The 14025-nt window shown below is 41.3% G+C and overlaps 1 protein-coding gene across 1 annotated transcript in view; it reads right to left on the bottom strand.

Moving 5' to 3' along the window:
• loxl2a (lysyl oxidase-like 2a) overlaps positions 1 to 14025 on the bottom strand; it is a 45088-nt gene that overhangs the window by 15846 nt on the left and 15217 nt on the right. Inside the window, exons 4-6 of the mRNA XM_083772369.1 lie at positions 6406 to 6614; positions 3827 to 4043; positions 1258 to 1441 (exon numbers count right to left, since the gene is read on the bottom strand). Coding sequence (XP_083628495.1) covers positions 1258 to 1441; positions 3827 to 4043; positions 6406 to 6614 — 610 coding nt within the window. The remainder of the gene's footprint in view (positions 1 to 1257; positions 1442 to 3826; positions 4044 to 6405; positions 6615 to 14025) is intronic.

A 14025-nucleotide genomic window follows, 5' to 3' on the forward strand; every position in this document is an offset into this window, starting at 1 on the left:
GCCCATACGATACCAACTTAATGCTTTATTCTTAGGCTATTGCTTCTACAGTATTTCATTATTTATGTGTAAGTTTTATTGTTTGAATTTGAATGCCATATAAAACAAACCAAACCAGGCAGAGCGACCACTGTGCCATTATGTGCTGATTTTGGTCTGGAGCGATTAAACTAGCACGGAGCACAAGTGCTGATCCATATAGGGTTCCCATATAGCACAGAGCAGACGCTGGACAATGGTTTAGATAAGCAGCAGGATACTGTATGCATGCCTCCATTTCAACCCTTACATTTCATTTTCACAGATGGCAATGGTTTCTACCAAGCTTCTTTCAAGTGGTGTTGAATGATGTACTGATACACTGCTTTGAATGTGGAGTGTCATTCAAAAGCTAGTATCAACATATGTGACTACATTTATTTGACTGAGGGACTGCCATTGGATTCTTTTTGAATTTTCGTTTTTTCATGTCATATGAAAGCAGGGAATCATAGCTTCAAATTGACATATTGGTTGTTCAGTTTGACCCACCCGTTTTGGATATATGGCTTATAGAGTAATGTCTTGCGGAAAACAGCGAGTTGAGAAAACAGGCTTGAAAGGTTCACTTCTGTGGTCTCTAACATTACACCTAGCTACATGTTTGGGCATTTATTTCATATTTACTTTATTTATGTGAATAATCTGCCTGTGCTATAAACTCATTTTTGAAAAAAAAAAAAAAAAAAACTCCTCTGGTGGAATTTACGCGATGGCAGTCTCTCAGTCAAATCTGGTCACAACATATGGTTCTCAATGCTCCATGATATTGCAATGCTATTTGGAAGGCTATACTTGGATATGATAGCCTTTGTATTAGGGCTGCAGCCATCAATTATTTTCTTAGTTGTCTGTACTTCAAATCAAAAATAGCAGATCTACAAGCACACAATGCATCATATCGCGACGTGTTGCAAGCTTATTGATCTTTTTTTTCTTTAAAACGTATAAAGACATGCCAAAAATTGGGGAAGGGAAGGTGAAAAAAAGATTTAGTTTAAAACCCATTTTGTGCAGGGACCCGTTTTGGTATTAGCATTACGTTATGCTTTAGCTATTTTTTTTTTTTTTTTTCAAAAATAGCAGATCTACAAGCTCATAGCGCGCCACCGAGTGGCGCGCTATGAGCTTGTAGATCTGCGATTTTTGAAAAATCGAAGAGCGACTGACATTTTTAGAATCTGATCTCAGGTCAGAATGGGTTAATGGATGGTGTACCTTGACCCAGTCCGGCGCCAGTCAGAGCCTCCTTGGCACTGCCAAATCCCAGTTCTCGACACACTACAGTGGCGGCCCGGTTGTTCCAGTTGTCGTCGCACACGGTCCCCCACTCTCCGTTCTTCAGCACCTCCACGCGCCCCTCTCCTATCATAGCGCCGCCTCGTAGACGTACCAGGGGTTGCTATGGGACCAATACAACGAAACAGAAGATGATTAGGGAAAACATTACCATTAGTTGTCGTTTGTCGGACCAATGACTATAGTCTGAACTAAGTACTGCACCCCTTTTACATCTTCAGTGATGGACAGTAATGGAGTATATTTACTTGAGTACTCTCGTTAAATAAGTCATTATAGTAACTGTACTAACTGTACTTAGTTGAGTATTTGTATTTTTGGATACTTATTACTTTCACTAAACTACTGTACATTTCAAAGGCCGATTTGTACTTTTGACTCTAGGAAGGGAAAAGGTACATCATGAATTAACCACTTCTTTAGCCCTATTTGAATAAATACACATTAAAATTGCCTTGTGGGGACGTCACAAACGTAACATGCCCATATATGGGCATGGCTACTCTATACTTTAACTCTTTAAAGTATTGGGGTTGAGTATTTTTTCCTCCACTGGATATCTTCAATGAGGTTTTACACAAAGACAGAATACAGAGAATGTGTAAATTAACAGCTGGATGTCTCTGATGTTTAGTGCTCACACATAAAACCTTTCCCAGATGTTTGACTTTAAGCAACCTCATTAACACTTTGGAAATATTATAATAGGGTAACATTATATAATAGGGTAGGGTAGGGTTGGGTCCCCCCCCAAAAACAGAGTATGACTTAACAGCACAATGGCCACCATGTGAATGTGGTCTACTACAGTTGGTTGTTTAAAGTTTGTGATTCTAAAATAAATAAATGCAGCTTTACACTAGAAGTGAGAAACAGACTGAACCAGTGCGCAAATAACAGCTGTCGTGTCTAGCCTCAAATGCCAAGACTCATTCCAGCCATCTGGTGCCATCAATTCACAATTCAACTCAATATTACCACTCAGATGTCAGGAATGTATTATTCATTCATGGTTTTGTTTTATTATTTTATTTTTTTACTTTTTACTTTCTCTCTCCCGGTAGAAGACAATACCTCTTGCAGATTGGTTTGTCCTTGAAGAATACATTATGTAAATGTATTACATTATGTAATACATTATGTACATTTTATTTCAAATACAAACTAAACATACGAGGCTCTATTGTCCCTGTACTAGGTTACAGTCTGTGTTGCATTATTCTGTAAGATGTTCATACTGTAGTAAGTGTGCACTGGCTTATTCTTCATGCTGAAAAAGCCATTCTAGCTCTTGCTTTAATCAGTTAGTTGTCGCACACTGGCTTACATGATTAGTGGTTACTGCCTGCGAGTACATTTTACAATTTAGGCATTTAGCAGACGCTCTTAATCCAGAGCGACTTACATTTAAGCAAGAACAAAAGCATGGGAATACATCACATAAAAGCATTTATCATGAAACATGCGTAAGCTAAGAAAGTAACAGTGGAATATCTATATAATGAAACTATACATACACTATACATGTATAAACTATACATATTTACTACTATGCTATACATATGTACTATGGCGTGCTATGACTATATACAATACAATTATAGTGCTGTCTACATAACATGCTATAAGTCTGTATCAAATGCTATCTAAGTCTACAGAAATGCTATCTAAGGGGGTAGGGTAAGTGCTATGGGCCATGATGGAGTCTGAAAAGGTGGGTTTTCAGGCTACGGCGGAAGATTGGGAGTGATGCTGCAGTTCTGACTGCAATGGGAAGTGCATTCCACAGTTTTGGAGCCAGAAGGGAGAAGAGTTTGGGACGTGTGGAGCGTTGTCCCGGCGTTTTTAGTGAGGGTACTTCCAGTTTCCCTGCGTTGGCTGATCTGAGTGCGCGGGAGGGTTTGTAGGAGTACATTTGTACACTAATCACACATTCCGAGAGTATATACAAATGGAACAAATTGGACCCGGAGTGTAGAAAGTGACACCTGGGCCCCAGTTGTTACGATAACACCATTTGTTAAATTAGCACTAAGGATGTTACTGTGTGTAGACTTCTCACTAAAAGCCTGACCGATGCCAGATTGTTCTGTCCGATCCCAATTCTTGATTGACAACTTCCTACTGGTCTAAATGTAAAATATATATATATCCCAATTCTTGAGGTCACTGATTGACTATATATATATATATATATATATATACTACCCCTTTTTGTGTTAGCATTACGTTATGCTTTAGCTATTTAAAAACAGCAGATCTACAAGCTCATAGCGCGCCACCGAGTGGCGCGCTACGAGCTTGTAGGTCTGCTATTTTTTTAAAATCGAAGAACGACTGACATAGTAAACATAGCTTTTTCAGAAAACTGTCATTTTCAAACAGACATTTTTAGAATCTGATCTCAGGTCAGAATGGGTTAAATATGGGAGTCACCTGCAGGCAAGCAGCGTTTGCAAACCACGTGTACATACTACATATATCTTACCTCGACCCTGTACGCCTTCCTGAAGCCAGTGCTAACACTGGGAGCAAAGGCCCGTCCAGGAACACAGCTCACCACCACTGGCATGCCTTGCTCACAGGTGCTGTTGCCCTTCAGCTCTATCTCTCTGCCCAGCTTGCAGTCGGACAGGTCAGCCTCGTTGCCTGTACAGTTGACAGAGAAACCCCAGTAGTTCTTCTTACGACGCTTGGCTAGCAACCTGAGAGAGAGAGAGAGAGACAAACCAAGTTATTTACATAAACAACTATACTGTATGTTCTGTGGGAATTCTAACCATGCTAAACCAGGGATACATCTGTTGGTCTATATGTTCAGGCTCAGGAACAATGCATATAATTAAGAATGCATACTTGGTTACTTTTTTTCTGCCAAGATCTTCCTGGAATTCCAGGCAATATGAGGAGTGGATATTTCACCTATTTAATTATGTTATCAAGGCACAGAGTTGTTCTGTTTGAACTTGGATAGGGGAGCAGGGATATTTGATGTTAGAACTTCCCATCTGGTACTGTGAAGCACAATGGCAGTATTGTTGAGGGAATACCTTGGAATACCTTGGCTCACAATTAAATGGAAGTCATCAACTAAGGAAATTGAGTACAGTACAATAACTAAATCAGGGCCTTTCCTTCCCTGCCCCTTGAATGAAGCAGACCAAGTAATTAAAACAGCATGGGCTACATTTACAACCTACTGTTAAGTTCTGGTGTTGTATTGCACACCACAAATAGCCGATCTACAAGCTCACAAGCTCAAAACATGCATGTGTGAGCCAACATCCCTACAGGCTATGGGATGTAGGTCTAACAGCGATTTAGCCAGTGGCAGAGCAGCTTGTGAGAACAAGAATAGCAGCTTGTCTAAAAATGATCTCTAACCTAACCTCTACAGTCAACAACAAATACTTAATGATCAAATTGTATGCAGTTGCTCAATCTTGATTATACATCATATTATATTAACACACCTGCCCTGTATAGCTTGAGGCTCGAAAAGAAAGCATTTTAATACATTTTTAATAAATGTTTCCGGGTCCAACATAAAGCACGTTTATATGACCATTATGACTCGTCTACTAATTAATGTAAAGATATTATTATAGGAGAACCTTTTAGACCACTGTACTAGCGAGACATGGCCAAAGCATTTCCGGGACCGGGGGTCCCCAGCCAAAAAGGTTGAGAACCTCTGATCTAGTCAACCAACAACAGGGTACAGTTAACTAAACAGTGTGCCAAGAACACTAGTACAGTAAGTGCTACAAAACTTACTAAGATAGCAGGTAGATATCAAACATTAATCTTTCTAAATAACACTCTGTGTTGACAGTGTGCTGGGGAAAAAGAACAGGCGTGTTCCGATATGTTTTACATTGGCAAGTGGAGAATTACCAGAGCAGAGCCTTGGTAGCGAGCGCTCAACAAACAGAACGCATTGAGAAGGGTTATGTCAGATGTCCGCACGGCCTGCTCACAAGAGAACAATAGGATTCAGGTGAAAGTTTGTCCTTTAACAAATATCTTTACAATCAAGAATGTCAAATATCAGATATGGACAGGGAAATCTGTGTAGTACTTGGACAATAAATTCTCTATTTGAAAACTGAAATGACAAACCAACTACTACTTTTTTTTTCTGGAAGTCCTCTTTTCTACCAAAAACTTCTGTCTGAGAATAGTTGAGAATTGCTTGTGTGGTTATGTAGTCATTATGCAACTGTTTCCACTCCCTGCATGCAAGTTGATGAAAACAAATCATATACAATTATATTTTTATACACTGCTAGGTTTAGTTGGAAAACTGTCTTTTGTGATGGTGCATAGTATTATGTGATCATGACAGCTGAGAAGAAGTGTAACACAGGGTACTTAATTTTGTTAGGGAGATGACAACAGATAAAGCCAAGAACTGCTGTCTGACATCTCGTTTGCCATACTGCATCGCTCACTCTCTGCGACATCCCTAGTATACAGCAATGGCTGGACTTAGTTCAAGAATCTCTATGACGGTGTATGACCAAAGACTGTTTAGTCTCAGAGACAAGTTGAAGATGGATGTAGGATGGGTTACAGCTACGACAAACAAACCCTGTTATGTAATTCAGCTACTTGCATCAGGCTGGCCCGATAAACCGATCCTCTTGAACTAGACAGATGTTAGAGTGTTTGTGTTACACCAATATGTCAAGCATTCTTATTTGACATCAACATAAATGTTTTTGTCACACATGGCTTCAATTTCAAAGTATATATTATGCCTGAATATAGAATTACTCCTAAATAGGTACAAACGTAGAATGCAAAACAGCGTTTTGAATAAAAGTTATTTATTTAAGGCTAGGGTTTTCTACTCTTTTTTTATTATTATTATTATTTTATTTGGATTTTCTCTTTTTTTATAAAAGAAACCCGGATGTGTTGAGCGCAGTTCACACTAACTATAACTAGTTTAAAAAATCATCAGAGTCCACACCACAACTACAATGAAGACAATAGTGAACAATATAGTATGAAAAGCCCTTTGACCTTATAGTTAATAAATAATAATAAAAAAATACTCACTTGTAGCCACGGTTATTGAATCTCTTCTCCCCAGGGAACCCATACATGCCACAGATGACCCGACTGTTCATGGAGCTCCAGTCCTGATCACAGATTTGTCTCCACTTTCCTCCGTCTTTCACCTCGACGAAGCCCTCAGTGATAGGCACTCTTTTCCTCTGAGAGTAGGTGGCTCTGATTCTCACCTCCTCCACCTGGACATTCATACTCTGTGGAATAGATCACGGGAGATGGTTTTATCAGCATGCGCCTGGATTTCAACGTAACTTTAGTTCCATTAATTCTGCTGGAACTTCCGTAACATCGCTTGAAGTGAAGGCTTTGCCCTTTTTCGGTGTTATTTTACTATAGAATAAATGACAGTAGAAATAGTGAAAGTCATGTGCATTGCATTGACGTGTGTGGGAGTACATAGTGTAATGGGAGTTAAACCATTTTTCTTTTCTTTTAGAATACTGAGAACACAGCACTGTTGGTGGGCTACACTAAACAGGTCACAGCAAACTCAGAACGTGTCTGAAAGGGATTTTGTTCTTCTTTAGGTCCTTGAGGTTAAGGACCTGCTCTAACAAAAGTTACTGTACGGCAGCACAGGTGAACCTGATCACCATGATTTACTGTAACACCGCTGCTCTTTCCACCTCTGGAACAACCAGTAAAAACAACTACAGTGTGGCAAGGTCCACAAGACAGTGCTAAAACATTAACAACAATAATACTGGATATGAAAAAGTTAAAAAACGGAAGAAAAAAAAGAAGAAAAAAAGAGATGCTAATAAGGAATGAGATAAAGTTTACAATTTAATAACACATCAATGGCAGTCTGTATGTGTGTGAAGGTATAGATATTGGCTAAAAACATCTCATGATGTATGGCAAATTGTGCAGATCGATCTATATAATAACATATATCGAAACATATTCTACTTTCAAACTGTATTGCCGTGGGATCTTGTAGGTCAGATTGAATGTCTGGAATTCTTTTCCATTTCTGTCGCCCTCAGCTCAGAGTTTTATCCAGGGAAGTGAGGCCCAACAGGGGATTGGTTGAGAACATCCATCATTCACTACTGGCAGCACAGGCTTTCTCTCAAATCCTTATATGCAGTGTTGCCGTGTGTGCTTATTATAAGTCACTTTGGGCTTCTTTTCCTGTAAATTTTCTTGTAAACATTGGTGGTTGCGGGTTTTTCTAAAGTGTAGTTGCGTATTTGGGGCGGGCATGCTTCCATTTTTTGAATTACTATTTAACCCACAAAATAATGTATTTGTCCATAACCACCACCTGAAAATGTTTTGTGCCAGTACTGGCTTTGTGTACACCGGCTATTTTCAAATGGCCGATTCTACAAGCTCACGAAACGTTGCTGTTTAAAGTGCTCATGTGACCTACAGGCCTATAGTCGCTTATTTTTGACTTGTTTTCCTAGACCTGGTTGTGTATTTCTTTCACAAAATATGTCAGCACTGCTACTGAGCAGTGTTTCCTAAACAAGGAGTCAGGATCCATTTTGGGTCACAGATCCATTTGCATGGGTCGTGACTCGTTTCCGAAATCTTTGAAAAAAGAAAAGTCCTTGCATACCTACCTACGGAGGGACAGGTGCGTGTGAGAAATGAACTGGAAGAGTAGGAAAAAAGTCCCGCACACTGTCTTCACTTACAGAATTTCATTTAACAAAATAAATCTTTACAAAACAATAAAAACATATAAAGAAAATCTCAGAAATATTCAAAGAATTTCAAAAATAGTGAAAGTAGCAGCTTTGCGAGCTCAGTTACAACAAAATATTATATATTTTTTCTTTTTTGTGAAATTGTTGGAATAGGGCTTTAGTGAGAGTCGGCCATGTCAGCCCTGAAGAAAAAAGGATAGTCATTCTGTATTTTAAAATAGGCCAGAGGGTTCATTCATAATGTATTATTAAGTCTGAGACGGGGAGACGCCAAATGTATCTTTTGGGTCTAGAGCTGAACATGTTTGGGAACCGCCCTGTGTTCAGTTAGAGGACACTCTTTTAGTAAAACTGGCAAAGAAGGATATAATGTAGGATGCATAATACTGTACTTATTTGGAAATGAAAAGTGGGGCTTATGTAATGTAAAGCATGAAAGGAATCTAGGGACACTTGCTTTAAACAACACCATGAACCATTAACTCCCTGGGTTAGGGGAATTAAAAGATTGATTTGAAAACAATATATGTACAAATCCATAAAATTCGAATTGTCCACAAATGGCTAATGGTACTGTTTACAACAAGCAAAGACAAAAGCTATAGTAAGCAGTTAGGGTTCTATTTGTGGAAGTGTGTCAGCGGGAGGTCCACACAGCCTGCTGTATAAAGGACTGTAAAGACAACTGGTCAATCTAGGGTCACGTACAGTAAACCCCATCTGTCCTGTCTAGGGTCACGTACAGTAAACCCCATCTGTCCTGAAACCCCCAGAGAGGAGGCATGGTAACCTTTGACCACTAATGTTTTATGTCTCCCCAAGAACTGCCATTGTTCATTCCTTAGAGCCAATGGACTGTTCTGGGCTGGGCATCGGCCTTCATTGGAAGGACCAATGAGAGCCAATGCTTTGAACCAGTGGTTCCCAAACTGGGGTCTAGGGACCGCCATGGGGTAAATTAAAGTTTGGAACGGTTCCATTGTAGCTATACAATCTCAGAGTTCAATTAACATTGATTTTACAATATAAATTTGGGTCTCAGAGAAAGAAAATGCCATTAAATGGGGGTCCGTAGAGTAGACTAATGCATGTCAAACTGGGGGTCCTAGAAATGAAAATGGTTGAGAATCACTGCTATAGAGCCATGCAATTATTCTCTAATGGGGGGGGGGGGGTCCCTGGCATATATTTTTCAAATGGGGGGTCCACGGGCTAATAAATGTCAATTTGTGGGTCCTTGGCATGCAAAGGTTTGAACAACTTTGTGCAGTGAAAAAGGCTGATCTCAGCACTTTCGCAAAACAGCCAGCCTTATACTAGCACTCAAGAAAGCCAAGACTCATATATCCCAGATACACCGAGCCGTTCTAATGACGGTGGTTTCCTGAGATGCCGTCAGCCTGCGGGAATGTTCAGGGCCTCAGGCACACTCAACACTAGAGAATGTGACGGCAGAGAAAACGTGAGCCGGAGTCAGACTGTATCAACACTGACCCCAGTCTTCCTGCTGACCACCGTGACTGGGAGGGTGGAGGGGGGGGAGGGAGGGGGGGTGGGGGAGGGGGGGGTGAAACTGCTCTTTCATTAAATGAATCCTGTTGGTCATGGTATGACAGAATGTTTTCCATCAGTGTGATGGTGCACTTGAGTATAGAGGACAAGGTGCTCTTCATGACCGTGGGCCTTTGAAAAGGTTATGAGGGTTAATTATCCACATCAACGAGATGTAAAAAAAAAAAAAAAAAGTGAATGTGTTAATTGGCATGTATAATATCTTGGGCTAATCAAAAGAAACAGAATAAATTAACAATGAAGAACATGACTTTAACTGTAAATGAAGGGATGTAAACCAGGTTGTAAATGAGATTTTAAAAAGCAATGACAATATGAAAATTGAAAAGTAAGAAGGTAAAGATTGTGGGCTGTATTTTGCGTGTCTTAAGTACCAGGTCTTATTCCCTAACTTGAGTAAACTAAAGACCTGGAGGCGTGATCAATGCTCTTTGGCCACTCAGAATAGCCAAATGGCATTGATCACGCCTCCAGGTCTTTAGTTTACTCAAGTTAGGGAATAAGACCTGGTACTTGAGACACGCAAAATACCGCCCTGTGCGTGCGTGCTTGCGTGCGTGCGTGCGTTGGCCAGACAGAGGGCTTTGAGGTGAAACTGAAGTGGCGTTACAAGCGTTTGATTTGGCCGGGGAAGTTCCAAGAGGAAACCAGCTAACGGATGTCTATAGAGTGGCAGCAGAGCCTCAGATGGGATGTGTTGAAACATTTCCCCCACAGAACCCAGACACGCAGACATAACATCAGCATAATCCCCTTTACCCATTTTAATAACTAACCCCTTTTTTGGAAAGAAATGCAAGATATTCCAACCACAGCAATGACCACTTCTATATCATTTCGATAAGTAACTTATCAGAGATGAGATGAGTCATGCTGGTTGAGACATACTTTAGAGTTTAGACTACACAATGTGTAGTCTATCATGTGTTGATTTAACTCTCACCATTCTTAAATGAACCCTGAGGATTGTATTGTATCATACAGCATGTAAGATGTATAGATGCATTTAGGCCTAGCTGTCCAGGCACTTCGACTTTAGGCTCCAATGCAGCCTGACAGTGTCGCGGGTTCGAGTCCCGATCCCAACGACCGTTGCTGCGTATCACTCCCCGTCTCTCTATAACTATTTCCTATTCTCTATACTGTGTACTGTACAATAAAGGCAGAAAAAGCCAAAATAATATCTTTAACCCATTCTGAACACCCATTTTGGTGTTGGCATCATGTTATGCTTTAGCTATTGAAAAATAGCAGATCTACAAGCTCATAGCGCGCCACCGAGTGGCGCGCTACGAGCTTGTAGGTCTGCTATTTTTGAAAAATCAAAGAACGACTGACATTTTTAGAATCTGATCTCGGGTCAGAATGGGTCAATCAGACCAATGTGTGTCCAGTGGAAACCTCGTATGAATCTGATCTCAGGTCAGAATGGATTAAGATAATGGGACCGAACAGAGATGTCCCAGTCGACCTCTCTGGCCCTTTCATCAAATAAATCTATCTCCCAAAATTCAAAGAAGATTGGTGTAGCTCAGACGCTGTTATGCAACGTTTCCATCTGTAAGATTGATGTGAATCTGTACATTCATGTACAGTAATCCCTCCTCTTAGTGCCCTGTCCACGGTAAGAGTTCTATGATAGCATTCCTTACTGATATACTGCATGCTGGGGCCTCTTTCCGATAATACAAATGTTCCTTTGAATAGAAGCCCAAATATGTATCTCACTTGCCAAAAGAAAAAACCCTACAAAAATGTACAGTAATGTATTTATCCAGTAGTAAGTCCCTTAAAAAGTGAGAGTCCAAACAACCAATTACTGAACTATTTCCTTCTGGAAACAACTTGTTTTCCTGACTGTGCTTCGTCTCAATAGAGAGGTGTGTGAACTTGAGACTATACGGTCTAGCCAGGCCAGGGTCTGACTAATGCCAAAGCCACTGCGTTTGTCTTCTTCAACCCTCCAACCGGCCGCTTCACGTTCTGCTACACGTGCATGCAGCCCTCCTCCTGTCCTGTAGTAAGCCGATGGTAGCCGCGCCATATGGGCGGGAAGTACAGAAGCAGGGAAAGAACCACGGGTCCTTGAAATGACTTTCACAGCTGTCCCCATAGCCCCCACTTTAAGCAGCAGACAAGTGTTTGTATAGGTGTGTGTGTGCGTGTGTGTGTGTGTGTGTGTGCGCGTGTGCGCGTGTGCGTGTGTGTGTGTGTGTGTGTGTGTGTGTGTGTGTGTGTGTGTGTGTGTGTGTGTGTGTGTGTGTGTGTGTGTGCGCGTGCGCGTGTGCGTGTGTGCGTGCGCACGTGTGTGTGCGCGTGGGAGAAACATGCAGTCAGATGGACAGACAGACAGATAACTAGGCATACAGACAGACAGACAGACGGATAACTAGGCATACAGACAGACAGACAGATGGATAACTAGGCATACAGACAGACAGACAGACAGACGGATAACTAGACAGACAGACATACAGACAGACAGACAGATGGATAACTAGGCAGACAGACAGACATACAGACAGACAGATGAGGGAGAGATAGGCATACAGACAGAGAGAGAGAGAGAGAGAGAGAGAGAGAGAGAGAGAGAGAGAGATAGAGAGACAGAGAGATAGAGAGAGAGAGAGAGAGAGAAGGGCTGATGTGTGTTATATCCATTGCAGTGTAGCTCATGATAAAGAAGAGAAGAGGAAGCCAACAGCTCTTTAACACACTCGCATGCATGCACGCACAGATGCACACAAACACATGTCCACACTCACACGTGCACACACAGGCCACGCACTCACATACACATATGTATGCTCGCATCCACAAACACAAATCTTGTATCTACTGTATGCATTAGCCCTCAAGTAGAGTACGGTAATCCATTTACAATGCCAGCTATAAACGTGCTAGATGTTCTTGGGCCTTGTGCAGGAGAGCTGAGAACACGGTGGGACCCAGCTGTTGAACATGTGCTTGGAACTTGGTAGTGCTTTTCAGGATTCTTCTGGAGCCGTTCTCTGCTTGTCTGGGAGGGAGAACAACCCCAGCTGTACAGTCTGACATGCATCGACCTATCCTCCTCTCGATCACTTGCCTCCTCACAAGCCTCTTGCTAACCTCCTGAAAAACCAAACTTGGCTCGGGTTTCCCTTTGTTAAAAACAGCAGAGCATGCGAAGGAACTGACATGCTTGAAAACGGACACCATTTAGCCCTGGTGGAGAAATGCAGCCTTTGTCCTGTTTAGCTGTGTGGAGACTAGAGTCAAAACAGCTCTTACTCGTTGCATTTTGTTATTACAACTGGTTGCAGACGTCGTTGTGTTGATTTCAGACAAGCGTTTTTGCAGGAAGTGACACTTGGTCATTATAAAAGGGACCGAGGGGCACATCCAGCTGCTTCTGCTGCTGGTGCTAGTAATTTATCCTCCTTAAATGCTGTAAAAGTATCTCACATCCCATCGTTCCTTTGACATCATCACCTCAGGTGGAAGACCTCAGCGCTAAGCAACTCGCCTAGACCTGTCCTCTGTCTATAGCAGTAACTGTACATTAGCTTCTGGCATGCAGCATCAATGACCTGAACTTGGTCACCTTTTCCATTTGTCTTCATATTCTACACGCTGTATAAACAATATAGTCTTCAGAAACAAGACAAGATTAGACAAGCACTCCGGATGGAACCCACATGCTCAAAACCTTTAGAGTTCATATTATTAAATCATTATGTCATGCCAACTGACTTAGGAATCCGAATGAAAACAAGACCGCAAGGATGCTATCCTCTTAGACCAAGTGTTTGACTGTATAGTTGCATACTCTGTTGCTGTTTGCGTTTCTGTCTCATAAAGTGTTCAATCAATCAAAAACTAGGACAAGAAGAGGAAATCTGCTATGATTTCCATCTCACTTAGCCATAATCCTATAATTCACATCAAATGACAACTGTCAGCCTCTAACAAACACCACTTGGAACTAATGTCTGTTCCTTCCAGTTCGACAATTATGCTTAATTTATACTTGATGTCAGCGTCTTTGTCGCTCACTAAAAATAGCAGATCTACAAGCTTGTAAATCGGATATGTTTGACGCACGACACAGTTGTATTGCAAAGTATAAATCAGGCTTCAGGAGCCAGAACATGAGTTCATTGAGATTGATAACACGTGTGGCATGCCATTCCCATCAACACCGGGCGACCTGACATGGTGTGGAGTGAGCCGAGTCATCCCTGAACAGATGACAAATAAACAAAGCTCTCTGGCATCTCAGTGTTTGCTTCTGCAAAGAAACATACGCACCCCTGGGCCCTACCCCCTGTTCGTCAATGACTTCATTTGTTTATTCATTGTGTTAGCGTCCAAGAGAGACTAACTCACC

Source organism: Protomyctophum parallelum (genome assembly GCF_964188405.1).
Source record: "Protomyctophum parallelum genome assembly, chromosome: 8".
Classification (NCBI taxonomy): Eukaryota; Metazoa; Chordata; class Actinopteri; order Myctophiformes; family Myctophidae; genus Protomyctophum; species Protomyctophum parallelum.